The following is a 26069-nucleotide window of genomic DNA, read 5'->3' on the forward strand; positions in this document are numbered from 1 at the left end:
GTATGGTCCAACTTTAATTTCAGTTTTATGGCAGAAGCATGAGACAGATTGACTTGGAAGGTCTTGATGTAATTAAAGAGAGCGCAAGTTTTCATTAAGAACTGTGTTTAAATCAGGAAAATGTAGCGGAAAGACACAAAGTGATTGAGAAACAGTATCTTGCACATATAGCATGCATGTGCACCAGGTAGTGTGAATAGTGGATTAGCACCCTTTGTAAAAGGTCTTAAGTTATTCTATGGCTGTTGGTGGAGTTTTCACTGCAGTTAATCACGTTCTCCCATGTGTGTGAGCCAAGGCTGTCTTTATTATTGGATGTTATTCACACGTCTCCATTGCTCTTCCACCTTAAAGTCCCTGTTCAACCTGCTGGAGTTCCAGAGGCTGGTGCTCAACTACTCACCGCCAGCCCGAGTGCACGACCTGCCTTTCAACCAGAAGGTAGGACCAGGGGGAGAAATCATGTGTTGAGTAACGATATATATAATCATCAATAAATACAATAATATAATACGATTTTTGTTGGATTCCATTCTGGGGCCTGAGATTGACATGAGATGATTTCATACGCCCATTTAACACAACCGGTTGCATTTTTATCAACTCACTAAAATCATTTAAAAATAGGATTTGACCATTTTATCACCTGGCTATAAAAATAGTACTTGGCGGTGCAGTTGCTGGTCAATGACGATGAGCAGCTTGCCACTAAAATGCTGGTCCACCTTTAAAGGTCAGCCCACCTTAAGTGAACCATTCACTTATGTGTGTGTGTGTGTGTGTGTGTGTGTGTCAGACACTTCATCTGTTGATGTCCTTTTTAGTGCTTACCAGTGCTTTAGCTCTGAGGCCCGGACCCTCTTGGAGCTGTGAGCCACCGCTCAGCAGCCGTGTGATCGCGCCCCAAGGTCACCGCAGCTTAGCGCTTCGCCTTTGACAGTTCACGTAGCGCACTGCTAGCAAGCGACAAGAATTCCTTCCCTTTGTGAACCTCTTCCAGAACAGAAATGAGCATGCAGAGAGAGAGAGTGTGCTTCCTGAGGTTGTGCAAATGTGAGATGCTCAAACGTGTCCAGCCACAGTAAATGGACTGTACTTGTTTTGATCTCTTCTAGTCTTCCGTCCACTCAAAGCGCTTCAACGCTACATCATTCACCCATTCATACACTGATGACAGGGTGTGGTTAACTAGTTGTCAGCAGGGAGAATATGGACAAACAAGAAAGATGCTGAGCGCTCACCACAGGGTTAGCAGCCTGTCGCTAATCTGCTGTAAGCCTCTGCTGTGGAAGTGTGGTTTGTGTCCCTCCTCTCTTTACATCAGGCCCCTCGGCCCTAACCACTGACCTTTTTACTTGAGCAGTGTGACACTGCTAGAGCTTAGACTCTACTCTTGACATTAGCATTCCCGACTCACCAGCAAGGAAAAATAAGCGCGACGTTATAATGCACCGCCGAGTCACGTTACCGCCGCATCTCACTGTCATAATGCCCCTATGGTGACGTTGCACAATTTACAGATGAAGGCTACGGAGAAACCTTTATTTAAAACGACGCTTGTTGCCCTCAAATGACATTTTTGTCATACGTGTTTAAATAGAGGATATGTATGAAGGAAAGAACAAAGGCTTACAATGCTGTGACATGACTGTTTGAGTCACTACTAACGTGCTGATTGTTTTAACTCTGACCAGGAACACAGGAACCTGCCCTTCATGCAGGAGCTGAGGAACCTCTTCTCCCTCATGGTGGGCTCCAAGAGGAAATACGTGGATCCGTCACGCGCCGTGGAAATCCTCAAAGACGCCTTCAAGTCCAGCGAGTCGCAGCAGGTAAGCCTCTTTCTGCCACAACCTGCTCCGCGTGATGGAACCCGCTCGGCACAGGCAGGGTTCAATGAAGAGAACGGCAGTGTTGCATCAGGTTGTGACTGGAGTTTTGGCCTTTTTCAAAAACCTTTTTTAATTTAGTCTCTTAGGAGTTCCGAGCAATTATTTATCACTCTGGTTTCACTCCAACATTTAAGACTGTTTTAAGAGTGTCATTTGTGAGATTTTCATCTTTCCGATGGTCATTGAACACATCGTGTGTGACAAACGCTTGCATCAGAGAAAGCAACCCAAAATTGTGATATTTAGTCAAAAACATTTTATTCTACATGTCTCATTTAACATTTTGCACCAAATAAACCGTTTGAAATAATCAGATTCTGTAAAAAAACATAAAATTCTGCTGAGCAGAGAGGTTATACAAATGTGAATAGATTAATATATATACCACAAAGAGCCTCAATTCCTTTTTTCCTAATTGTTAACAGTTGGAAAAATGTTGGATTTATAGATTCCATTGTTTGCCAATTTCTGTAAAGTAAAGTATCAAAGAAATTTAACGTGCGTTTTTCTTCTTCTTCTTTTTTTATGGCAGTGTAGCCGTGTTATTTTGCACAAATTACATTTTTTTTTACTTGATTGTTCTGTTTCCGTAGAGGGGCAGGACTTAGATATTGCAGTGAAACTCAAAGCCGCAGAGAGAAAAATGTGACTGGTGCGAACAACGCTCCTGAAACGGCTTGGTGCTGAGAGGGTTAACTCACGGATAAAATAATCAATAAATGAATCGATAGGAAACTAGTCTGTAGTGTAGTTGCAGCTCTACTGTTCGGCCCATGCTCAGGAACGCCTGCAGGGAATCTCTTCACATTTGGCACAAACTCAAGAATTCACCTGTTGATTGTAACAACGTCACACAGATGTCTAACAGATACACTGATGACAAGACAACATTTTGGATGAACATGGACGTGTACTGCCACTTGGCGGCCCTTTCAACCTCAGGCTTGAGTTTCATTGTCATTCTCCTGACTCAGCTCTACTGGATCCCAGACACTGACCCTCTCATCTATAACTAATAATCCTCCCTCACACCCCTCTGAACTTTGCAGAATATACTATTGACTAGGAATTAGCTGTTTGTGCATGTATGCTATAACGTGACGTACACATGTCAAATGCCAGTAGCGCTGTTCTTCCTACTTAAGCATTAAGTCTCTGCGGAGGTTAACTGAGGTCAGCCCTCTGGCCTCTGCACTCATCAGTCATGTCACTACTCTGTATTAGTCAGAGAGGCATTGACCTGAATTACCAGCTGGCATCGACGTCTACGAGCCGGTTCCCCTTTTGAAGTCCATCAATCCGCCAACTCATCGGCTGAGACCAGTCACCTCATAAGTGTACATCAGCAGATGACAGACGCACCAATGATTTGACTGATTGTCTTGCTCCGAGGTCCAGTAGTTTGACTACGTGACACGAGCGTCCCAAAGGCAGCAGGCCTCTAATTGCTCACTTTCGTCTGCGTGTGTGTGTGTGTGTGTGTGTGTGTGTGTGTGTGTGTGTGTGTGTGTGTGTGTGTGTGTGTGTGTGTGTGTGTGTGTGTGTGTGTGTGTGTGTGTGTGTGTGTGTGTGTGCTTTCCTCAACAGCAGGATGTGAGCGAGTTCACCCACAAGCTGCTGGACTGGCTGGAGGACGCCTTCCAGATGAAGGCCGAGGAAGACAGGTAGCCACAGAGCGGACATGCAACATACAGGCATCTATATAAATGTTATATATTTGTCTTTTAATCAAACTATTGTCTCGTATTCATTTGTGTCATGTAAGCTATACTATATGCTTTGGAATTCTCATTGTCAGTTTAAATACTACATTTTCTCATGTTTACACCAAGATTTCACGTCATGGAAATTTGGTTTAAAGCCATGGAAATCCATTGGTCAAAAGGTGTATGAACCCTGTATTCATTGTTTACCTTTACCTGAATCAGAGCTGCCTCCTTTAAGCTGCTTTGTTGTGCTTTCAGGGAGGGTGAGAAGCCAAAGAACCCCATGGTGGAGCTCTTCTACGGGCGCTTCCTTGCCGTGGGCGTCCTGGAAGGTGAGGGAGAACCACAGAGACACGCAGCGTTAGCGTTAGCGTTAGCGTGGTCCGTGTCCTTGCCCCTAGTAATGAAAGGTGACCTTGTCTTAATGAGACGTGGTCCATGTAAAAGAGGAGAGCGGCTGCATCGATCGTGGAAGACCTTGATGGCTGATTGACATTGTGCTTATTATGCGTGACATTACTGGCCCAGAGCCACCGGAAGCTGGGCCAGTGGACTCATCAAGTGACCTTAATGCCTCATCTGCATGTCCGCCAGCAACTCCTCTCTCTTTGCTTTGTTTGGGGGGGCTTCTCATCAGTAGTTGATGCAGGGAGGTCTATGCAGCTGTTTAATGATGACTGAGTGACTGCTGAACAAGTGAAAATCAGCTTGGATGCAAACGAGTGTGCAGCTATTGCTTTCATGCTCATTGCCTTTCGCACTCTTCTGTCACGCCTGTGACCTTTGTATGTGATGCTGTCTCTCTCTCACTCTCTCACTCACACTCTCTCTCACTCTCTCACTCACTCACTCACACTCTCTCTCACTTTCTTTCTCTCTCACTTTCTTTCTCTTTCTTTCTCTCTCTCACTTTCTTTCTTTCTCGCTCGCTCACTCACTCTCACTTTCTTTCTCTCACTCACTCACTCTCACTTTCTTTCTCTTTCTCTCACTTTCTCACTCACTCACACTCTCTCCCTCGATCACTTGCTCTCACTTTCTTGCTCACTCTCTCACTTTGTTTCTCTCTCTCTCACTCTCACTTTCTTTCTCTCACTCTCACTTTGTTTCTCTCTCTCTCACTCTCACTTTCTTTCTCTCACTCTCACTTTGTTTCTCTCTCTATCACTCACTTTCTTTCTCTCTCACTCTCACTTTCTTTCTCTCTCTATCTCTCACTTTCTTTCTCTCTCTCACTCACTTTCTTTCTCTCTCTATATCTCTCACTTTCTTTCTCACTCACTCTCACTTTCTTTCTTTTTCTCACACTCTTTCCCTCGCTCACTCACTCTCACTTTCTTTCTCTCTCTCTCACTTTCTTACTCTTTCTTTCTCTTTCTCTCACTCACTCACTTTCTTTCTCTCTCTCTATCTCTCACTTTCTTTCTCTCTCTCACTCACTTTCTTTCTCTCACTCACTCTCACTTTCTTTCTCTTTCTTTCTCTTTCTTTCTCTCACTCACTTTCTTTCTCTCTCACTTTCTTTCTCTTTCTCTCACTCACTCTCACTTTCTTTCTCTCTCACTTTCTTTCTCTTTCTTACTCTCTCACTCACTTTCTTTCTCGCTCACTTTCTTTCTTTCTTTCTCTCTCACTTTCTTTCTTTCTCGCTCGCTCACTCACTCACTCTCACTTTCTTTCTCTCTCTCTCTCTCACACTCACTCGCTCACTTTCTCTCTCTGTAATTCCACAGGTAAAAAGTTTGAGAACACCGAGATGTTCGGGCAGTACCCGCTGCAGGTGAACGGCTTCAAGGATCTCCACGAATGTCTGGAGGCAGCGATGATTGAGGGCGAGATCGAGTCCCTGCACTCGGCAGAGAACTCTGCCAGGTCTGGACAAGAGGTCAGTGCCAAAGCTGTACGACTACAGTCGTTTCCACCGAAATGTCCAGGGACGTTCTGCAAAATGAAATTCAAAGTTAGTTTGAGTTGAGGTGCACGAGCAGTAATTTAAGAGCTGGCAATCATTTTGGATTGATGAAGTGGATCCTCTCCAAAGGGTTGACCTCCTGGTCCTTATGTCACACCTGTGCTATTCTGGGTGTGACCTCCGGTTCGCTGTGGCCTTGCCGAGGCCGTCCCTCAGCAGCTGGAGCAGCTACTTACCAGGCCAGGGCTCAGGATGCCACCCAGCCCTCTGGAAAAGCACCAGACACTCCATCCACATCATTTAGGAATACATGGACATGGCAACCAAGCACTTAGAGTACAAGGAAAATGTAATATATTTGATCAGATATTTCTCAAGTTTCTGTTGTGAATAAATTATGGATTCTCTTTAACTTCGACATTATAATCATGTTATTTTCAACACTTTGGTGTTGGGATTACTCATCTCAAGTGTGATTGTCCTATTTCAGTCACTGTGGGTGGATATGTGTTAATGCCAGCCAAACTATATTTTGTAGTAAGGTACAAGTACCACAAGATGGCAGTAGCTTCATTTGAGGTACCATGTGTACAATACAGTGTACTAGTCTCTGCATTTTCCTCAACACGCTCCTGTTTTACAAAGAGCCTTTTTGGAAAGTGACGGGTTTCTATCCACTGACACAGGGCTTTTAATTTGAAAAATTACAAAAATGTAAAATAACCAACAGGAGCCGATCACAGAAGGAACTTCATTTTAACATATGAGCAAATGTACTTAAATAAAAAGGTCTGAAATATAAACCTGCTCCACATAAAGCTGATCCAGTCCACAGGTAAATGGAGATCTTGGTCACTATTTTAGAAATGACAGTGATGTATTTTACTATTATTTTTCAGTGACGCTGATAACTACACGCTAGGTTAGCTTAACTGCACCTCTGCAATATTTGATCAGAATCACCTTTGTTGGCCAAGTATGGATGCACATGCATGTTTTTGCATCTCTCTAAAGAAAAAGAATAAACGGCTTGGGACGATGACAACAAAGCCGAACTGTGAAAGTGGAAAAATAGGTTGATATATTAATATTATATGAATTTATTCAAATTGGAAATGACCAACATGTAAATAAGAAATAAAACGTCTATGTACAAGTCAGGTTTTCTGCAAGTAGTAAACAATTGAAATAGCACAAATAAATAAATAGGGTTTACATGGAGGGGATGATTGTGTACATACATAAAGATGATTGTAATGTACAGCGTGCAGGATTTATATTGACTGAGAGATGATATATTCATATTTTAAAACAATACATTTTGGTGTTGGAGGCTCACTGGCGTGCAGGACCAAACTGCGCTTGTGTGTTCTTGTATCCGTCTAGATATTTTTGCACTTAGGCATATAGTATAAATAGCTAACTCGATGCTATCAGTGTTGACCTGCTTTTTTTCTTCCTTGGAAAATAATCAAAAGTACATTTACTATATTTGTATTCCTTTAAAACTTTACTGCTTTTTTAATGTCCTCTGTGTCCTTATTAGTGCATGTAAGCGGAGAGCCCTGATACAGAGTTCAGGATATCTGAGCAATTACAGTACATCACCAACAACAAGCTTCCATCGTGACCTGAATTGCAAGTAGTGAGCTCACACCCGTGAAACGTAACATCCAGTGCAAGGGTGGGGGAGAAAGAGTTCCTTTGTTCCCAAAAGAAGACCTGAATAATTTAAAAAAAATCTCGTTTCTCTCTCTATGACTGGCATAATCAAAGGTTATGCTTCCATGCCATATGAAATGCTGCTCAAATCTAAATCAACAGCCAAAAGAAATGTAGTTTTGAGCATCTGTGACTCTAAAGACAAAATGTCTTTACCAAGCTCTCCACCCTATTTTCCTTCCAGCACTGGTTCACAGAACTCCCTCCCGTGTTGACCTTCGAACTGTCAAGATTTGAGTTTAACCAAGCCCTGGGCCGCCCGGAGAAGATCCACAACAAGCTGGAGTTCCCCTCGATGCTCTACATGGACAGGTAGAACTGTTAGCGCTGGCCTTGATTGTACGATCGACAAGAGTTATTCTCTCTTCGGTGGAAAAACAATGAATGCCAAGTGTGTTCGAGACTGAAGCCTCGGCTGTGGTCTTTGTGTATTTAGGTACATGGACAGGAACAGGGAAGTAACCAGAATCAAGAGGGAGGAGATCAGGAGGCTGAAAGAGCATCTCACTCTGCTTCAACAGCGACTGGAGAGGTACTACTAGTCGACCAATAACTCATGATTTAGCCAAGGTCAACAAAGCTCTCCAGAAAGCCGTGGAGAGAATGTCTCACTCTGCGTCTGTCTCTCTGTCCTCGATTCTTATTCCCCCCGCTCTCCTTCAGGTATCTGAGTTACGGCTCCGGCCCCAAGAGGTTCCCTCTGGCAGATGTCCTCCAGTACGCCATGGAGTTTGCCTCCAGTAAGCCAGTGTGCACATCCCCAGTGGAAGACATTGACTCGTCAGCGCCCCCCGGTGGCACAACAGGACAACAGCTGTCCCTACCGAGGCAAGTTTCATAACCTACAGCCTCCCCTTTCTATTCTTATCCTATTTTATTGCAAGTTAGATTTAGCAAACCCTCTCAACTGCACAAACTTAGCAGACTTTTTTGCAAGAAAAGAGAATAGATAGAGAGCAGTAAGTGTGAACCAAACCAGTAAGTTTAGCGGCCACGTAAAAGGCTCTGCAAAGCCGAGAAGAGCAGCAGATCCAGCTGATAATCCTCTGTAGATACCACTACGTGTGACTTTGGTCTGAGGAAACTTGATGAATGTGAAAAGTTCTTGTAAATCACTCCTACGTGCCACTGAAGAACCAATTGTTTCTTCCAGTGTTGTTAGCATGTTAGCTGTATTGCTCTAGGGGTGGCAGTGTTGGCCGGTCGGTCACTTTGGTCAGGCAGTTACATTTATACTTTAGTTTATGATCCATACCAGTAGAACTGATGACATTCCCATCAGCCTTAGCTGTGCTCTCAACCGGTGCGTAAGAGCACATATGTTCACTGGGGTTTACGTACTTGAATGGGTTATGTTTCTACTCTCGGTTTATGTAATGCTAATAGGTCTGTCTCAATCAGCGGACATTCCTTTAACAGTATGATCGAGATGTAAAAAGAGTGATTTAAGCAATTTGATTATAATATTTGTACCCCTATCTTAACCCGGGGTCAGACACATCCTGCCTGATGCATGCAACTCCTTAACAGGGACCACATGTAAACCTCAGGACGAGCAACAGAGGACGGATTCATCTGCCAGGACGGACAGACATGCACTAGAGGTTGTGTGTACAGAATACACCAGCATAATAAAATAACGTGCTTGACTTTCAGACCACACTGAGGTGCTGTGAGCTGCCTTTAGCTCACCTTACTGGCACTACTTATGTTGGTTTCTGCTTTATCCCCTAGCCTCAATAAGACTTAGTTTTTCATTATTCTAAGCTGCAAAAAAGCTGGTATTGTAAAATGTAATAATAATTTAATATCTTGTGTGCCTCTCACCCCTGCAGCACAGCCGAGCAGGACCCCTTGCCTCCCTTGGAGAGCTCAGGCTCGGCCTCAGCTCCCACCACAGCTCCCACTGCAGCCCAGCAGCAGAGAGTACCCATCCATAAGCCCTTTACCCAGTCCCGGCTACCCCCCGACCTCCCCATGCACCCGGCCCCGCGCCACATCACCGATGAAGAGCTGAGGGTGCTCGAGGGCTGCCTGCACCGCTGGAGGAGTGAAGTGGAAAACGACAGCCGTGGTAGGTCTCCTGTGCCGGCCTCCTATACAACCCTCTGTGCTTGGGTCCTTAAGCATGAAAAGGCACTTACTAATAGATTGTATATGCTTTTCATCCCACTAGATCTGCAGGGCAGTATCAACAGAATCCACAGAACCATTGAGCTCATGTACTCTGACAAATCCACGATGCAGGTGAGCGGCTCTTTCCTGGATTCGGACATCTTTGAAATACCAAAAGCCAAATGAACTTCTCCCCTTGTTAATCAACATTTCAAACCTCCTTCGCATTGTTGCAGGTTCCATACCGGCTTCATGCAGTGCTCGTCCACGAAGGCCAGGCCAATGCAGGCCACTACTGGGCTTACATCTACGACCCGCATCAGCGTTGCTGGATGAAGTACAACGACATCTCCGTCACCAAGTCGTCCTGGGAGGAGCTGGTCCGGGACTCGTTCGGAGGCTACCGCAACGCTAGCGCCTACTGCCTCATGTACATCAACGACAAGAAGCCCTTTCTCATAGAAGGTAAACATGGACCCCGATATGGTTTGTGGCATAAAAGGACATAGATAGTAGCTGGTAACTACAAAGCCTTACCTCTGAGCTTTAATTTAGAAAAAGACAAGACTTATGTGCTGTTGGCTCAGTTTAAATCAAAGTAGTGAAGCTGGTTCCACTCAGACTTTGTTTTGCCATCTCTCTCCTGTTTGTCCAATACAGTATTATACATGTATATAAACTCACATTGCAGCAATAAACTGTCATGTTTTTGATTAGATTACGATCGTTGTCTCTGCAGAGGAATTTGATAAAGAAACGGGCCAGATACTCAGCGGCATGGACAAACTGCCTCCCGACCTGAAGCAGTACGTGAGGGAGGACAACGAGCTGTTCAACAAGGAGGTCGAGGAGTGGGACGCCCTGCAGGTCCGCAAGGCTCAGCAGGAGAAGCTGGCCCTGGCCGCAGCAGCCGTGGCCGCAGCCGCAGCCGCAGCCGCAGCCGCATCCAGCATCTCCACCTCTTCCTCTTCCCCTCAGCCCATGAGTATTGAGTCCAGCCCTCCAGACAACACAGGTCAGGGTCATGACACTCAGACTGCAGAGTAGAAGAATTGATTGAGAGTCAATAATTGGTGGGAGGATGAATACAGAAAAACTCTTATTCCCTAAAGAGTTTTCAAAATGTTATGGAAATGACCTTGAAATATTGGCATGCAGCGTTACACTTCCAACTCCTTGTGGCATGTGTGTATTATTGTATACCGCATACACAGTAGATCACAGGAAAGGTCCCGGCTTAAATAGATGGCTGTAAGAACGTGATCTTTGATGTCTATGATGCAGCCCACAGCGTTTGGATGTATTTCTATTGAATGATGGTGGACACATGCTATGATGATTGGGTGCTTTAGGCAGTAAAAGGTTTTTATTAGTGGAACCCAAGGGATGCTTTTAATGAGGTCATGCTGTTATTACCAAAATGACATTTGACTCCAGGCACCTGTCCAAAATGCGAGCTTCCCAAATGTAATCCTGTCAGCGCTGCGCATAACTTCCAGCTGCATGTAGACCTAGTGCACTGTGAGGCGGGGGAGGGGAAGAAAACTCAACTAAAGAACTGTGTTTTTCTTTGTGTTTGTTTTCTCCCATGATGCCGTTTGCCCTCGTGCAGTAGCCCAGCAGGAGCCAGAGTACATGGAGCAGCCGTCACCCACGAACGACTCCAAACACCTGCAGGAGGACACGGAGAGGGCCATCTCCAGGGCTGCTGCCGAGCAGGAGGAGAGGAGCCCCGAGGCTTTGTTAACCGCTGTATGTAAAACACGTCTGTCTGTCTCATACGTGTCAGTTTGTGAATGCCAACCAACAAACTGAAGTGTGTCCACCTGTGTTTTGATTTCTTTTCTTATTTTCCTGAGTAAGTGAACTCAGAGAACATCTTTTGGATGTTTGCTTAGGTTTCTATTGCCCTAATTTAATGTGATGTCATTTCTGGCTCCTAAAAAGTAACATTCAAGTATCGATTCAAGAGCGTGTTAAAGCTGCTGTAGTCAATATTTTTATTCAGATCAGTCTCACATTAGATTTGTTTTGTCAGCCACATGTGCAGCATGATAGCTTTATGTCAGCACGGACAGTGAAGTTACAGAGACACACACACACACACACACACACACACATTGCTTTCAACTTGTCCAAAAATAACAACTAACTTGGTCAGACACATACTACTATATACACATTGTATTGTGATGAATTCCCTTCATGCTGCTCAGAGTGACTCCCAGTGACCAGCTAAAGTTGTTGGAGGTTACCGTGACTCGCATTGTGATGCGTTCAAGCTCTACTTAACTTGGTGAAACTAAGAATTGAGCAAATAAACGATGAAACGTTATCATGAGGTGTTCATATGTAATCTTGTAAAAAGCAGTTTTTGGCGAGAAACTTGAATGCATCCAGTTGTTTTCATATAATAGATTGAAGAAAGACGATTATGAGGCCTTTAACTTCCTAACTCTAGCTCTAAGCAGCTTCTAATACATCATTAATTCTACTAACGGCAATAAATTATTTCTCCCAACGCATATATACGATAGCAAAGTAAAAGTATAACATTTCTCCTTTCTGACAGGCTACCTTGAGTTCAGGACAGTCTAAACATAGTTTTTGGATGGTGGTGAAGAAGTTAGCCTGGAAGCCTTGTTTTCAGTTATAGATCATGGAAAGAAAATCAAAATCAGCAGGTTACTTAAATAAAATAATATCAGAATCAACCACGAAAATGGTCACTGGACTCTTCAGCTTCACGGAGACATTTAGCTCTTTGTTTTGGTTTTCTGACCGGCAGCATCACCGTGTTTGTTCACTGCTCTCATAGCGCTGTTTTTTCCCCTCCGCAAAAGACCCCTCAAAGCCCGCTGTGCACTACCTGTTCAGCACCAAACAGCAGACGGACAAAGTTAGCGACTAGCTGGCGAACATAGCGGAGCATCTAGCAGCTAAATAGCCAAATAGCTCAAAGAAAAAAGACCAGCTGGTCAGAAACTCAACTCCATATGGATGATAACTGTTTGTTCGCCTTACCAGATGATAATACAGTAAGTGAGTATTGTGTTGCGTTCAGCTCCTTTTGTTAATGCAGGTTAAAAGAGTTTTTCACAAACAGAACCGCTGTGTCCTCCTAAAAATACTAAAACGTAAAGATTCTTCAGCCGAACTCGAGCACACACACCATGTAGTTTCCCTCCCCGATGCTGTCAACAGTTGAGCCCAGTGAGTCTGAACATGGACTGAAAGTTAAGTGATCTGTCGAGCCCAGTTCCACTCCTCTGATATTTCACTGTTCTTCCTCCTCTACATGCAATGTTCCCTGCCTCTCCGTCAGTACTCTGTCCTTCCTGTTTCATCTGTCCCATTCTCTCTACAGTCTCCTCCCCCTCCCTCCTCCCTTCACCCCGAGGTCCAGCCGGTCACCCCTCCCTCTGCCCCGGTCACGGAGGACGAGTCCCCTGGCCAGCGCACGGTCGAGGTGGCCATTCCCAACGTGGGGACCTTTGTCATTGAGTCAGAAGAGGGCGGGTACGATGACGAGGTAGCCCTCGCCCGCCCCGACCCCGACTCTTTTGTCCTGAGAAGCCTGTGCCCGTTTGGCATGTGGAGTGAGAGCTCTGCAGAAGGTTTTTCCACACCTGAGAGACTCTGACCCTTCATGGAGGACAATGCTGCGCAATGAGGCGGCCCTCCTTTTTGCTTTTGTTACTCTCGTGTGAAAAGTCTCTTCTCGAGCTCGTCTGCATCTTGGTACAAAGGCGGGTCGAGCTGTTAGCGGTCTTAAGTGAGAACAGGCTCATGTCGTATGTTGTCCGTTTGATACTCACCTTTCACCAGTGTATAACACCGAATGCACACACAGAGGATGTTTATTAATGTTTGCACAGACTTCATGAAGTTATCATGATGTCATAGGATCTCTGTTTTTGGGGTCGGCATGATGTGAGCGGTAGTTGTAGGCCAGAGTGTTCTGAGTGTGTTGCTGCTGCTGTTCGCTACCTGCCACACTAGGGCTGTCAACTAATATTGTAAGATGGAGACACACCGTGTCCTAACAGGAAGTGTTACGTCATGTAAAACAAAGCACCTATAATGTCACTCCAGATAGACAGGAGACCTAAAAGATTAGGAGTTGTTACTTTGTTGTTTTTAAACGGAGATCTCTTGATTTATATTGGGATATTTACTGAAAATACATATATAATACACATATTAGTATTATAGTATTATTTATTTATTATTAAATATTAAATACATATTAAATAAATAAATAAATATTAAATAAAAAATATAAAATAAATAAATAAATATATTTATTGTAAAATAAAAAAATTAAATAAATAAATATTAAATAAATAATTAAATATTATTTATTTATTTATTATTATTAGTATTATAGTATTATTATACATATTAGATCTCCCTCCAGCCAGCTGGCTCCTTCAGGTTTTTGGAGTTAAATGACGAGGTGCTGTTTAGATCAGTGCTTTTCAACCTTTCTTGAGCCGCGGCACATTTTCTACAATAAAAAGAATCCCCAAAGTTACAAAATGTCACATTGTAGCATAATACAGCATCTATGGTAGGTAATTATTGCGCTACCTACTGGCATTGAGGAGTATTTCATTACTAGGCCAGCCACTATATAGCAGGATCAGACGCTCAACAACGGAAAATTATACTAAATAATATTTAGACATTTTCCCACGGCACACCTGACGATCTCTCACGGCACAGTGGTTGAAAATCACTGGTTTAGATAACGCCTCATTTCAACGTCTCCACTTTTGAAGCGCGTGGCAGGAATGAATAGAAACGGAGCATCAGAGGGCCGGTTAGGACACGGTGTCATGCACAGGCTATGCTACACACCGCTGCCTCATGGCCGCCTTGGCTTCTCACACGCCGTCCTTGCGTCGCTCTAACCAATGCATGGACTTGCTGAGTGATGACCGGCATGTCGCCGCTGCTTCCAACCGCATAACGTGAGTGCGTGACTTTGCTCGGTTTCGTCTCGGGGACCTGTTGTTTTGTTTGACATGGTTCCTGCTTCCCCGGGCAGGCGATGATGACCCCCAACATGCAGGGTGTAATTATGGCCATTGGCAAATCCAGCATCGTGTATGAAAAGAACGGGCCTGAGACCGCCTTTTTTCAGGTACACACTCCTACCTCTCCTCATCCCACACGTACTCACTCCACCTCCATTGATGTGCGTCTGTCTGTAACAAAGTTACACAAGATAACGGAGAAACTCAACAGAGGTTTCCTGTGAGGGGATACTTGTCAGTATTCAGTCTGATGCAGTGCAGGTGCTCAGCTCTGAACCGCTCAACTTTCCAGACAGCACATTTGATTATTGGATCCCAGTCAGCATCCCCAACGTTGCCAAACGTCTTCTTTGAGAGAGAGGCTAAATTGACTCCATCTCAATAATAATCGTGTGAAATTGAATATGCAACAGTTTTTTTTTTGTTTAGTTCAGAGAGAGAGAGGGGAGCCTGACAGAGAGCAGGTGAATGTGTTTTCCTGACTGAAAGCATTTGAGACGCATTAGCCTGCTGCAGACTCTGTGTTGTGTGTTTGCGTCTGAGTACCCATTGAACCTGTGACTTTTCCACAACACAGAGGGAAGATGGCGTGCTTAAACGCACAGGGTTTTGCTGTCAACACTTCATTATAGGCAGCGGCTCAGTCCAACATTTACACAATCCATTAGACTGTTAGAATTGTTGTGCTGAATGAAATCTGAGCTCAAATCTGCAAGTGCGTCATGACTTCATAAATCAACTCGAAGCTGGCCGTTCCAGATGAAAACTTGCAAAATAAAACCCGTTGCAGGTCTCGACCCCAGAGGACCAGAATCAGTAGTAGAACCCATGTCCATACCGCCTCAACCGTACTCGGCTTTTAACCACGACTCGTCCCCTCTTTTCTCTCTGCTCAGGCCATAAAGCTGGAGTATGCTCGTCTGCTGAGGTTCGCCCAAGAGGACACGCCCCCTGAGAACGACTACCGGCTGCAGCACATCATCGTGTACTTCATCCAAAACCAGGCGCCCAAGAAGATTCTGGAGAGGACTCTGCTCACTCAGTTTGCCGACCGGAACCTGGCCTTCGATGAGAGGTAGGTTCGGTCCTTCTGGAGTCTAAGGGGTGCGAGACAACTGTTAAAACAAATCTACAGTTGGCCTTAATCTCAGCGTCTCATGCATTTTCTGTGAAGAATACTAAATGGAATTGTCATTTTATAATGTACACTTTAAAGGATAAAAGGACACAGTGCAGACCTGAACACAAGTTTCATTCCCTGAGCCAAAGCCGCTCAGCTCTGTGTGAGAAAAGTAAAACTGTGGAAACAACCAAAGAGCTAATAGAAGAGAGGCCAAGCGTCAGGGAGAAGAAAACAATGAAGTTGTCTTAAAAGAAGCCCATTATGTATGTATGATTGTTAGAAATTCTTAAAAAAGAAAACATATACAGACAGAATTGAATTAAAAGTTCCTAAAGAAGTACTCATCTCTTATGCAATATTTACAGGAAATACTGTGCTCACAATTCATCCAAATCACTCTTTTTACACAGACTTCCTGCAGTTATCATGCACTGAATATAATATAAAATATCCATAAAATATGTCAGGGGTGGTCAGTTTACTCGTCGGTTTGACTGTACACTCTGCCCTAACATTGCTCTTAATACAAATCTGCTCTAAAATGAAGTGCATTCGATTCTCAGTCACTTAATAAAATCAATTGAAGTGCTTAAACGTCCTGAACTTACTCGTAAAGACCAGCAGGAGGCAGCAGAGGCCTTTCCTCTGTCAGCACAGACTGGTCAACACTCCACTGCTGCAAACCTTCCTCTCTGTTCCTTCTGCTTCGTTCAAACACAAATCTTAGGAGACGCATGACTTTTTAATGGCTTTGTCTTTTATATACTGCTGGTAAATATCAAGAGTCCCTTCCTATTGACGGTGCGCTGCTCCTGTCATTAGGGTCCGCAGTGCCCCTTACTATCTCTTGAAACTTTTCAGCCACGCTTGATGGCCTCGATCCATATTCATGAGTGAAGAATTGATTTCTCCCTTCTCTGCTATTTTGAGCGAGATAATTAGATATACTCTCGCGCGTGGCCTCAATAGGAGCCTCCGGAGGAGCGTTTCACTTCTCCTCTCAGCACTAAAGAGTGATTTGTGAGGCCATGTTGAGGCCTAGGGGCAGGGTGGACGCTTTCAACTCCTGGAGTACCTCACAGTGACTCATCGCTAACACCGGCTCCTCTTCCTGTCTCCCCCCCTTACAGATGTAAGAGCATTATGAATGTGGCACGTGCCAAACTGGACCTAATCAAACCCGAGGAGGTCAACATGGATGAATACGAGGTCAGCAGCGCTGTCTTTATTCCTCCAAAGTAGTAGTTTGAGTCTTTTTATGCATCATTTAATGCAGTATGATCCATTTTCTTTGCTGGGACATGAAACATGCAGGTCGACAGGGCTTTTTGGATGTGCTTTTGAGTGAGTTTGCCTGACGCTAACCTCTGTTCATCTTCACCAGATGTGGCATCAGGCTTACCGGAATTTCCGCGATACAACGATCTTCATGATGACTGGCCTGGATCTCTTTCAGAAGACCAAGTATGCCGACACCTTAGCTCTACCCCTCTTAGTGTCCAGTAGCGGAAACATTGAACCGTGTTGTTAAAGCTTGAACTCGTGAGTTTAATGTTGCACGCAACGTTGATCTAATTCCCCCGACTGCAGTGGCCGGGCAATGTTGAAATGTCACCTGCAGGGGGCGGCGTATCCCAGTCTGTGCAGCCCCCTCTTTGTAGTTAGTTGTGCAGTGAGTTCATCGGGTTTATTTCCTCGGTGAGACGGGTTTCCTTTCAAAAGTCCTCAGTGCAGCTTTGATGCCGTTTTTATCTGCGTGTAACATCTGTTTATCTTCTCTTCCCCAGTTACATGGAGGCTGTGATGTATCTAATTTACTCATACCAGTACAACAAGGAGCTATTGTCTAAAGGGCCGTACAGAGGACACGACGAGGAGCTGCTCGGACATTACCGTCGACAGTGTTTGCTGGTGAGGCAGTCGTGGATTTTCTATTAAAATGATCCCTGTGTCCCCGGCTCTTCTTTGTCACTCCCTTTCCCCCCCTATCAGACGCCCCCCCCCACCCCCCCTTGCTAAAAGTGACTCAGCAAAACTAACACGGCCAGACGTTTCTCCTTCAGTACCGAGCTGCGACACGATAATCAAATTTGCTCTCTGAGATATTGCTTTGGCTTGCTCGCAGCCCACAAAAGATCCTACTGAGGTTTTTTTTATTTTATCCGATGCTGCCAGATGAAAATCCTTTCAGCGTTTTGTGATTTTGTGAGGCCCCATTTTCATCAAAGCTCCAGGCCGTGTGCTCTGTGTGTTTCTGGTACGAGCCGAGGGTATTTTGGTCAGGTCGGCCTCGCACTGGTCCTCGGCGGTGCACTCGGTAACCTCACACCAGCATTGTGCTCATAATGTAATCATTGGAAAGGGAATAGGAAGCAGGAGGGCCAGCGAGTGTAAACACATTACCATGAGACACGAGCGTGTCCTCGGCTAACCTCAAACCTCGGCCCCGCTCGGCCCCATCGGTCATCTCAGATCTCTGGCCAGAACCTCTGGCTCCGCCCGCTCAGCTGTTTACCTCCAGCTCTTGTTTTAATTGAAAACACTGCTAACATTGACACAGTTAGTGTACTCGCTTTTTTTCTTCTTTTTCTGTGTGTGGTTCCAAACTGGCTCGCATTAAAAAAAAACTGCTTGTTTCCTCACAGAGGAGGTCAGGGAGTTTGTCTGTGACAGCAAGGTGGTTTTGGCCAAGAACAGCAAGAGAAGCTGGAATCCGCTCCACATGCTTTAAGAACCTCAGGACCCTCTTCAGTTCCAGGGGCTGGAGGATATTCTGTGCTATTAGCGATGACTGGGACGACTAGTGCTTTAGCTGTCTCTACTTATTGGAACAAATGGAAAAACATCTTCGGAAGAAGAGAGCAAGAATAGGGAAATGAACTTCGCAGTTAAAAGAAAACGCAAAAATGTGAAAAAGAAAAGATAGCAAAGTTATTTCAAATTGTAATAATCTTCCTTTCCTGGAAGGAAACTTTGCCTTCATGCACGAGTCCAGAGAAGAGGTGTTCAAACTGTTGTTCCCCAAATCAAAGTGCTTCAAAGAATAGAATTCCATAATCCTTAAATATGAATGTAGCACCCCACCACTCTCTATTATCGTAGATCTAATGATGGGGTGGTTGGGTTCGTTCATTTAAAAAGGTAGCTTGAGCCCGATCTTGGGCAAACGTAAAAGCTTTATATCGGAGCACTAGTGGCCGTGGGGGTCGTGGTCATTTGGGGCGGTTGCTTGGACTCCAAGGCGGGAACGTCGGTATACCCAGCATCCAACAGGAATAAAAGGGAACTGCCTCTGCAGCCCCGCCCCCTTTGTTGACCAGCACTTTGGGTTTGTTTAGTCCAAGTTTTTAGAGCTGAACGTGTCAGCAACACACCCACCAAGTGTGAGGTAGATCAGACAACCACATACACACACTGACATTCCTTGCTTTATAGTAATATAAGTAATGAATATTACACAATTGTTTTAGTAACGCATTAACGATTCCTCGTGGTCTGCCCCACAGAAATTGAACGAGCAAGCGGCTGCCATGTTTGAGTCCGGAGAGGAGCCGGAGGTGAGCACGGGCCTCGGCATCATGAACGAGCTGGTGGTGCCCTGCATCCCACTGCTGCTCATCCACGACACCCAGAGAGACCTGCTGGCAGTGGAGGACATGAGGAACCGCTGGTGCTCCTACCTGGGCCAAGAGATGGAACGTGAGTCCCAGAGAGAGAGAGAGAGAGAGGCGGCCTATTAGATATTTCTGGAGCGGTGAGGTCCGAGGTTACTAGAACATTCCCTTCACCCGTACCAAAGATCGTCAGAACCGGGCCACAGCTGGGTTCACACGGGCGAAAGGCTTCGAGGTCGGGCAGCGTTTGCACGCACTTGTCCTGGGAAATCTGAGAATTGAAATGTTGCTCACATGATTTCAGAGCTTCCCAGCGACAGTCGTAAATTTGAGATTTATTACAGATCACAAGACATGTGCTTTACTTTACTTTAAGTTCCCCACTTTAGAATTTCCATTCGATAAATGGAGGGGGTACACTACAATCTAGTTCTGAGGACATTTTACGTGCTGAATAATGTACAGTATTAGGCAACAGTTATAACTTATCAACATGTTTAGTATAATTAGACCAGTGCTTTACTATATTGTCATCATCATCTGCTTATACATCCGCCTCCACTTATGAATGACCAGAGACAAAGTCATAGTTGTTGAAAGCTACATTACTGAGCACTTATATCTGCTAATAGTGTGTTATAAACTAGAGCTGCAACAAGTACAAGATGAGTCAGTAAACTGCAAGTATTTTAATTATCATTTACTGAGAAAACAATGTGTCAATCATTAAAAAATAAGAGGATTCAATGAAAATAATGATTAGTTGCCAGCCTATTACATGTGTTTTTATTCCAATAATGCATGCTTAATAGTGGGACTGAAAGTAAAGTGTTGCCAACTGTCAGTCTGTCTGCTCATCAGCATACATCTTCTTCAGAAAACATGTAAAGCCACACGACTAGTGCTGAAACAATAAATCGAAGGCCAAATTTCAGTTCTTTCGCCGCTTTAAAGTTTTTGCCGGCGAAAGATGGTCTGTCCGATTACACAAAGAAATCTCCTGGAAAATAATTTCTTGGTAGAGAGATGCGAGTGAAGGGCGTTCAGCTTTTATCAGCGCGCTCCAGTATCAGTCTCTCAACAGATCCTGGCCCGCGTTGAGGAAACCGCTGAGTATTATCGTCAGCTCCGCAAGCTGTTTCTGTTGTGGAACATGCTCTCAAGCTACGCGTGATATCACACGGAAAATATTTACCCTGTGATTTCTGCCTTTAGGAATCTGACTGCCACCACTCTGTGTGTTGCGAGGCCCATCTAGTTAATCATTCCCTTTTGCTTCTGTCTGTCCTCCTCCTGCCGCCGGTAGCCAACCTCCAGGAGAAGCTGACCGACTTCCTCCCCAAGTTGCTGGACTGCTCGACGGAGATCAAGAGCTTCCACGACCCTCCCAAGCTGCCCACCTACTCCACGCTGGAGCTGAGCGAGCGATTCAGCCGCGTCATGGCCGCCGTGGGCAGAGCGCCCACCGACGGGAGATGAACTCCGGACGGACGGACAGACGCCCCACCGCAATCACGGGCCCGACCCCGGGCAGACATCCATGGAACTCTCTTAACCCATGCCTTCCTTCTAAATCCAGAGGTCTCTCGCTTCTAGCTGTTACTCCTCTGTTACTCTTTTGCTGCTATAGATTTTACCATTATAAATATGATTTCACTTTTTATTTTCGAAGCAAAGCGGAACGGAGGAAAAAGACGGGTGGACTGTTGGGGAGGGAATGGAGAAATGAGATGGGGAAAAAAAAAAAAAACAGTGGCAATCCTGCAGTGGTTGAAAGCCAAGCACACTCTGCTTCAGCTTTTTTCTTTTTTTAGAAAATAAGAAAACACGTTTGAGGGTTTTTCATAGTTTATTATTGTTGTTGTTGTTGTTGTTATTGCTGTTTTGATTCAAGCTTCCCCGACCGCACTCCTCGCCCTTTCTGAAGCCCCCGCTGCTCCGCCTCCACTTTGGTACAGTATTACCACGTTTTGTTTCTTTTTTTTCTAAGGAAGTGAGGAAGAGAGTTAATCGGCGGCTCAGAGTATCTCAGAGGCTCTCGTGTCTCTGGACCGCGCCGGAACGAGAGGTTTTAAGTGCTGTGGTAGACGGCCACGGACTTCCTGTGGCTTGTTAATAAATCGAGAGAATAAAGTTTTATTTATGGCCCTTTTAGGCCAAATAAACAAATGTTTTGCCTGATGTCGATTTTTTCTTTTGCTTACCCAACAACAACGACGTACATTGACATTATTATTATGGCGGAGACATTTTGGTGATGCAAAGCCTAGCTTGTTAACATGTTAGCATGGTAGGTAGCACACTGACCTGAGATCTGCGGTCAGAGCTCCCTATGTGATCCTGTGCTAATTCAGCTCCTATTATGCAGCTTGTTAGAATCAAACTTTTTTTAAACTTTCATTCGAATGATGCATTTTTTTGACCGATTTCCTGGAGAAATAGTTATTTCCAGGAACTCTTGATTGCTACAAGCGATGAAAGCAGGAAGGCACTTTTCCCAAAACGTTGCTACTAGCGTGGTGCAGCTCATTAATCAAAATCCTCTTTTGGAAGGGTTTTGAATGTGCGTTGGTCTCGAATTTGACTCCAAACCACTAAAAGTCATCCATCTGGAAGAATATATTTTCTCCAGTGTGTATTGCACAGATTTGGTAACGAGCTCACGTCGACGCCCACTCCCCTCCCGCTGTTTTGCCACGAAGCGAGCTGATGTTTCACTCGTCTTCAGTGTGCTCATCACAAGCTGTACAAACAATCTTTGAGCTCTTTTTTTTTTTCTTTTTTTAAATGGTTCCGGCTGTCACAGGATCTCAAAATACTTTTGCACACACAAACCGTTGCACACTCGAGGATGAACCTCGCGTGACGCGTTACAACTGCGTGTGCATTCCTTCACATCTTCCCGTGCCAGCGATGAACCAGCAGTTGACGGCTTGTCTGCTACAGTTGTGTCTTCCTTCTCTGGCCTGATTTTCTTTTTTAATCAAGCAGCTACATTTTCATCCACAGTTCTGTCACATCATTGGATGAGTGTTGAACAGATGTTGCTGCACACAAGCTGTTCTCAAAAAACAGTAGTTGGACTGTTAACCCTGGCTCATATTGACTTGATTTGGTCCTGCATTAGAGCCCTTTTATGTAACAATGTAGTGTTCACATCCTTTACTCAAAGTAAAACATACTATACATCATATCATTCATTGTAAGTAAAAGCCCTGCCTCAAAAGTCCAACATAAAGTACAGAAATATCATCAGCAAAATGCTCTTTCAGTATTTAAGTATGCATCAAGTGCCCTCCGAAGGGTCGCCCCGGAGGGGTCGTGGGATGAGGAGCAAGGAACAAAAGGAAAACAAGACTGCAACCAAAATCTGCATTTATTATTTAGTCTTTGCTTTGTTTTCTTACATTTTTGAGCTTTTTCCTTTGTGTAATATATGATTTATAAAGTATCTTGTAACTACTGGAATAAAAGTGCAATACTCAGTTCTGAATTGTAGTGGAGTTTAAGTATAGAAGAGCATATAGTACCTTAAGTAAATGTGCTTTTACAACATTACTTTCCAACACAGCGTCTTACTTTCTTAGCCTCAATCCCAGAGTTAAAGTAACGGAAACGAGTAAAAGACCCCCACTAACAAAAAGGCAGCAGTTAGAGTTAAAAATATCTACACGCCTAATAAGAAATGCATTGAAATGCTAAACTAAACAAAACCTCTTCCAGCAGCAGAGCAGTGCTGCATCCATTTGGTTTCCTGTGGTATAAAGCAAATAAACTGGCATGAGGAAGCCGAGGTGAGTGGAGTTTCTCATTACTGCCACTTGGAGCGTTGCCATAATGCACCTTTTGGGGACGTCACACCTCTCTTTACACCCCCGGGCCTCACAGTCCCTCCTTTGCTGCCGTGTCCGTGCTTCCTGCTAACCGCACTGAGGCCCATTGAGCAAACGGACGAGGAAGCTTTCCACCCTCGACCCATCGTAATAGTTACTGAGACCAGCCTCCTCTCCACCGATCCTCCGACTCCCTGTGACACCTGATGCGCTGACTCATCGCTATCTGCCTGAAGATGATGAATACCTCTCTGTTTATGAGTAATTAATCCTTGTCATAAGATTCGACAAGTAATATGACTTGGAGATCCATTGTATGTTGTCCTTGGTTTACCTTAGTTTATACAAAATGAAGACAAAAATACCAGTGTTTGTGTGTGTGAGACCATCTCTGAGTTGGTCTTTCGAGATACCTCTAAGATAATTAATGCCCCATAAACATTTGCAGTACCAACGTTTATGTGGCATTAATTATCATTATTGGCGGCTGCATTCCCTTCATTTTTGCTCATTGCTATTGACTTGAAGTGGGGCACGAGGCCAAATACTGTGATGATTATAGAGTATAGACGGCTGCAGTTTAATACGGGCCATGATACTGATGGGCAGGCTTAATTAGAGGTTTGAACTGTTGTTACAACAGCCTCCAAATTGAAACCCCAAGGACACGCTGCATGACCTGCCGGTTTTTTAGAGGACGAATACACACACCTCGGCCAAGTCCTTTTTAATTATAGTCAATTAAATGTACACTAACGTGTGCATATATGTCCTAGATATACACTGTACTTATTATAAGGCTCTTTCCTGTTTAGTTAACTGCACCTCACCACACAAATATGGTTTAATTATCTCCAGTTAGAAATACATTTGTGTTCAAATTAAAAGGTGGATTATTCCTTTAGTGTAGGAATTTACATACTGCATTCAACAAACTATGTATATTCTGGGATATGCTGAATATTTTCCCGGCATGCTAAATAAATATTATGTAATGAAAGCACAGCCTGCCTCTGGTTTGATGACTCGAGAGCCAGATGCATCATGGGTACATAACCGTTACACTGCCGTTGGCGGGCTTCAGCTAATGGCTGTCAAAAACAACTCCTTTCAACACGGGTAAATGGATAACTTAGCACACAAATACATTATTTGTTTTTTTTTTTTATAAAAGCTCTAAGCACACGCTGCTGTTCCCTGCTGGAGGACGAGGCTTCTGAAAGAGACACGATGGAAAGCTACGAAGGTGACGGAGCGGCGGCCATTTTTAAGTGAGTGTCAAGACCGCCGGCGGAAAAAACATAATTATTTACTGCGATTTAGAAAATTGTAATTACAGTATTTTTATGTCATGTATGGCATTTTGTCCTCCATCTGTACTACCGCCTCTTCTTTATTGCTTCACATTAATTTGCTAATGTTGTTTACTAGAATCTCTGCCAAACTTTACTCAGGACAGGCAAACCCACTGACTGTGTGTCCCTGGTTATAGCTCAGGTAACAGGTATGTCTTTGTGAAACTTAAACAAAGCGACTTACAATACGTGCATTCAACCATACGTACAAACTCAGAACAACAGGAATCAATACAGTTAAACTACAAAGTGCTATCAGTAAGTGCCACTAAAGTGCTACTTTCCTTATTCAAGGTGTAGTCGAAAAAGATGTTTTTAGTTTTAGAGCTCAAGCTCTAAGAAATTGTTTATTATATTTCTAAAGGTTACATTGCAATTAATTTAAAGCTAGTCACAGCGTGTCCACGTCCCACATCTCCCCAGTTTAGGACTGGCCCAACGTTAGTTTGGTAATATTACACAATGGAGCCTTGACAGCTCTATTAAATCTTAAGCTGGCAAACAGCAACACGCTGTGTAGATATGTGAGGTTTGAAGGGCTTTAACTTTCCAAATGTCTTGATACTGTTTGAGTGACACACTGAAGTGGTCTGCTGTCACTCTGAAGTGACGTTTATGCTTGGCAACAGGCTGTTTCCTATTCATTTTGATCTAATTGCTAAAATGCTCTTATTTTGGAAATCCACATCAAGTTGCCCTGATATTATCTGAGTGACACACTGAGGTGGTGAAAATGAGTCTGAGAAACATGATGTTTGTGAACCTAGGTGGAGTACTGTCATTTTAAAGTCAGTCAAATTCATTTTGTATTATTAAGTTTGATTTATTATTCACACAATTGCAATACACAATTTCTCTGAAATACAGTTTGCAGGCAATATATTTTTTTTTTTAAATGTATCATTCATTTAATTTATTGTATTTATTAATTCACAAATGTTGTTATTGATAAACTGGCTTATTAAACGAATGCCTATCACATTCACCAGAACATCGATTACATTGTAGCTTTTATTTTGAAGTCCGTTCATACGCACATTTCCTGTAATGTCTACTGCAAAGCGTACTCTTTTTTTCGCAGAACAATTTAGAGCCATAACGAAGTCTACAAAGTCACTTTTTATTTTTAAGGGACAGTCGCTAAATGTACCTGCTCTGTGCCCTAGATTATAGCCAACCCAGTACGTTGAACCAGATTAAGTATAAATGGTGATAGGCCAACAAGCCATAATATGCAAATTTTCAATTACAGCTCCTAATATGTCACTGAATGGTCGTTTATGACGCTGTTTGGCAACAAATGTGACTATTCAGTTACAAGAGACGTTAATGTTTCCAAAGGACATCACCAGAGGATACATGCTCCCTGAGTCAGTTTCTAGCTATCTTACAGCCAGCATATTTGTTTTATACTTTCACATGTATTTATTGTGATAGACGTGGCTTAATAATCAGTCACCGACCAAATACATGAAAATGAAAGTAAGTGAAAGGTAATCAGTCAGTCCAATACCTTTTATTTCATGTGTGGAACATGGTTGAATTTGAAATGAATGCAATGAAAAATCGGATGATTTTATTTTATAACATCATACAGGCGGTGGCAGATGTACTGGTGTTTACACCGTGTGTTGGACAATGGAAGAGTCTTCAGGTTTGTCCAAATCCTGCTTGTCTTTAGCATTTATATTCATGAACATGAAGCACTATAAATTCTATAAAACATGTATGATTGTTGTTTGATTTTGTGTTGCA

The 26069-nt window shown here is 43.8% G+C and overlaps 1 protein-coding gene and 1 pseudogene across 3 annotated transcripts in view; both read left to right on the plus strand.

Annotated features, from left to right (window-relative positions):
• Nucleotides 1-21307, plus strand: part of usp25 (ubiquitin specific peptidase 25) — a 28432-nt gene extending 7125 nt beyond the window's left edge. The window contains exons 6-26 of one of the 2 annotated variants that reach the window (XM_079214172.1): nt 355-441; nt 1695-1832; nt 3480-3556; nt 3857-3930; nt 5332-5483; nt 7417-7544; nt 7669-7764; nt 7896-8060; nt 9068-9306; nt 9409-9479; nt 9584-9812; nt 10087-10362; nt 10960-11099; nt 12715-12879; nt 14401-14496; nt 15286-15464; nt 16643-16721; nt 16897-16976; nt 17300-17423; nt 19019-19211; nt 20433-21307. In XM_079214172.1, coding sequence (XP_079070298.1) covers nt 355-441; nt 1695-1832; nt 3480-3556; nt 3857-3930; nt 5332-5483; nt 7417-7544; nt 7669-7764; nt 7896-8060; nt 9068-9306; nt 9409-9479; nt 9584-9812; nt 10087-10362; nt 10960-11099; nt 12715-12879; nt 14401-14496; nt 15286-15464; nt 16643-16721; nt 16897-16976; nt 17300-17423; nt 19019-19211; nt 20433-20605 — 2961 coding nt within the window. In that variant the 3' untranslated portion in view covers nt 20606-21307. The remainder of the gene's footprint in view (nt 1-354; nt 442-1694; nt 1833-3479; nt 3557-3856; nt 3931-5331; nt 5484-7416; nt 7545-7668; nt 7765-7895; nt 8061-9067; nt 9307-9408; nt 9480-9583; nt 9813-10086; nt 10363-10959; nt 11100-12714; nt 12880-14400; nt 14497-15285; nt 15465-16642; nt 16722-16896; nt 16977-17299; nt 17424-19018; nt 19212-20432) is intronic. The other variant, XM_079214173.1, reaches the window with a different exon arrangement.
• Nucleotides 1-26069, plus strand: part of LOC306733270 — a 161851-nt pseudogene that overhangs the window by 25158 nt on the left and 110624 nt on the right. The window lies entirely within an intron of this gene.

The sequence above is a fragment of the Taurulus bubalis genome, assembly GCF_910589615.1.
Source record: "Taurulus bubalis genome assembly, chromosome: 2".
Classification (NCBI taxonomy): domain Eukaryota; kingdom Metazoa; phylum Chordata; class Actinopteri; order Perciformes; family Cottidae; genus Taurulus; species Taurulus bubalis.